Consider the following 2,395-nt stretch of genomic DNA (forward strand, 5'->3'; position numbering starts at 1 on the left):
CTTTGGCTGCTTCCACAAATGACCGTCTCTCAAAAAGTAGCCATAAGCCTTTCCTAATCCTTTTGTACTCTTGATCACTCTATCCCTCTAAGAGTGTTGAGGTAGCGGCCTATCAAAAGCCATTCTCCATCATACATCTCTTCAGAAAAGACTTCAAACACACAAACAAGAGTACCACAACTTGCGTGTAAATGAGACGAGGTAAGCATCTCCTCTTCATCTTCATACCTGACCCTTGACAACATATCTGCTAGAGGGTTATCTGTGTTTACAATATAACAAAACTCAAGATTAAGAGACTTAATAAAGTCTATCCATCGAGAAGAAAGAGAAGCGCCAAGGACAAAGCTCAAGAGAAAACAGAAAAATTAAAGAGCACAATAAGGGACTCTCGGCCCAAGACAAGTGAGCATCAGGAAGGAATGAAGAGCATGGAACAAACGAAGCAACCTCAAGGCGAGAGAACCAAGAGACTCGAGATGAAGAGCATCACCACCATGAGTCCTTACCATCCCCGCAAAGAGGAGTTCGGTCATGGATGCTCATGGACACTTATTACCAAGCATTGCAGAGGACTGCAACCGTAATGTATAGTGTGGCCATACATGAGCATGCAAGGAATGAGGCTGCACTTGCATCTCCCATTTCCATGGCATGAGTGTGTGGATGAGAGGGAGAGAGAGAGTTCTTGTGAAAACTCTTGAGCTCCAAAAGAGAAAGTGAGGTCAAATCAGGTCCAACCTGGCCAGAGGGATTTTCAGAGAGTTCAATGAGGTCTTCTGCTTACAAATGACATCTGGTGCATTACTGTCCATGTTTGAGTGATCCTATTACTGTTTATTTCTGTATTTCAGATGGATCATTTGTTCAATCAAAGGCTGAATTCTAGCTACAAGCATGCTGTGGAATACATGAAGCAGTTCCCCTCTGTGATATTGTCCCAGATTGCCAAGTTCATATCATTTGTTGCTGGAGATTTGGTAGCCTGCCTTCCTTGACGAGTCACTTCTTGAGGCTCGTGTATGTTGGCCCTTTCTCTTTCATGATTGAAATGGAAAATTGTGAGAAGCTTGTCGAAGCCATGGCTGATTCTTATTGCTTTTCTCTGGTATGCAGCTTCTTGGTAGCAACTTATTGTGGTTTGCAGTAGTTTTTGGAACAATAACTGCAATAAGCCGGTCTGCTGTGATAGAAGAGTTTCAGGTCGTCAACCTGAGAGATATTAAAAGCTTGTTTCATGCTTCACTCACTGTATGCCAAAACATTGGCGAGGCGCAGAGAACGAAGATACAGTTCGGGCTGAATTTGAGTCTCTTTCAGGTGGCCGACTGCTTTCTGAAATATTATGGTATTTTGGTCACAAATTGTTGCTTTAATGTTTTTCTGTCCTTCTGCAGTATACTGGCATGATTGTGTTCTCCTTTTCCTTCTTCCAATGGTGTATGAGCAACCTCAAGAGAAGTTCAGGAAAGGTATTTCAGAAACGTCTGAGCATCTAAAGAATGCGGTATCTGTGGAAAACTATGCTTATCCGAGACGGGCAGAGACGACAAGCCAGTGGTGGCTCCATGAAAGCCGGCCCTCGGGCTTGACTCACACATCTGACACATCTCGCAGTTTTGGACACCCCTTGAGACAAGCTTTTTCTTGTCAAGGTTGTGTCATCCTGAATTTTGGAGAGCCTTTGGAACTAAACATCTGTAAGCTTCTTTTATCCTTGGCATGACCTTACACGAAGAGACTAGAGATTCAATTCCATGATGATCATGGCCTTGGGGATCCATTCTTGTGTAACTTTTGGTTGTGTTGCTAACAGGATTCTGGCATCATTGTTTTTCTCATGCTCTACACGGACACTAACCGTTTTCTTTTTTTTGAAAGCCTCTATGAGTGGTTGCATCTTGTATGGGGTAACGGCCATTATGACCGGTTGTGCATAATGTACTAACAAACTAACAGTTAATGTTCTTTGGGCATTGTGTAGTGAAACTCCATAAAAACTCAACTAGATCTCTTTGCACAACTTTCCCTCTCCCTACAAGGGACAGGAGACTCATTGTACGTTTGGTTTTGGTTTCATGAGTCATATTTGGCCTCCAATGGATGATAATAAACTACTCTTCTCTCTCTCTCTCTCTCCCCCCCTCCAATGCACGTACATGTGCCCGTTTTCTGAAGTTGTGATCTCGTCTCTCTACATTCCTCGTCATACGAACTGTTTTGAGGCATGCTCCTAGGCCGACGTCTCCGGTTAGGATGAGTATGTGGGTATGCCTTTGCATGTTGCATCATGCAACGTCTCAGTCAATAAAGTGGGAAGCTCCTCCACTTAAAAGTCCTGGCTTGGCTGTTGTACACCATAGATCTCCTTTGTATAGACAAGGTCAGACTCATG

General features: G+C 43.5%; 1 protein-coding gene across 1 annotated transcript; it reads left to right on the plus strand.

Annotated features, from left to right (window-relative positions):
- The first annotated feature begins 544 nt into the window (after positions 1-544).
- Positions 545-2,109, plus strand: LOC147450065 (autophagy-related protein 9-like). The gene is made up of 8 exons (XM_086520980.1): positions 545-588; positions 735-774; positions 855-902; positions 985-1,020; positions 1,117-1,320; positions 1,398-1,472; positions 1,618-1,700; positions 1,817-2,109. The coding sequence occupies exons 1-8, from the start codon at positions 545-547 to the stop codon at positions 1,938-1,940; spliced, it is 654 nt and encodes a 217-aa protein (XP_086377106.1). The 3' UTR covers positions 1,941-2,109.
- The last annotated feature ends 286 nt before the right edge of the window (positions 2,110-2,395 follow it).

This window comes from Adiantum capillus-veneris, chromosome 9, assembly GCF_014529385.1.
Source record: "Adiantum capillus-veneris isolate H3 chromosome 9, ASM1452938v2, whole genome shotgun sequence".
In the NCBI taxonomy this organism is placed as follows: Eukaryota; Viridiplantae; Streptophyta; class Polypodiopsida; order Polypodiales; family Pteridaceae; genus Adiantum; species Adiantum capillus-veneris.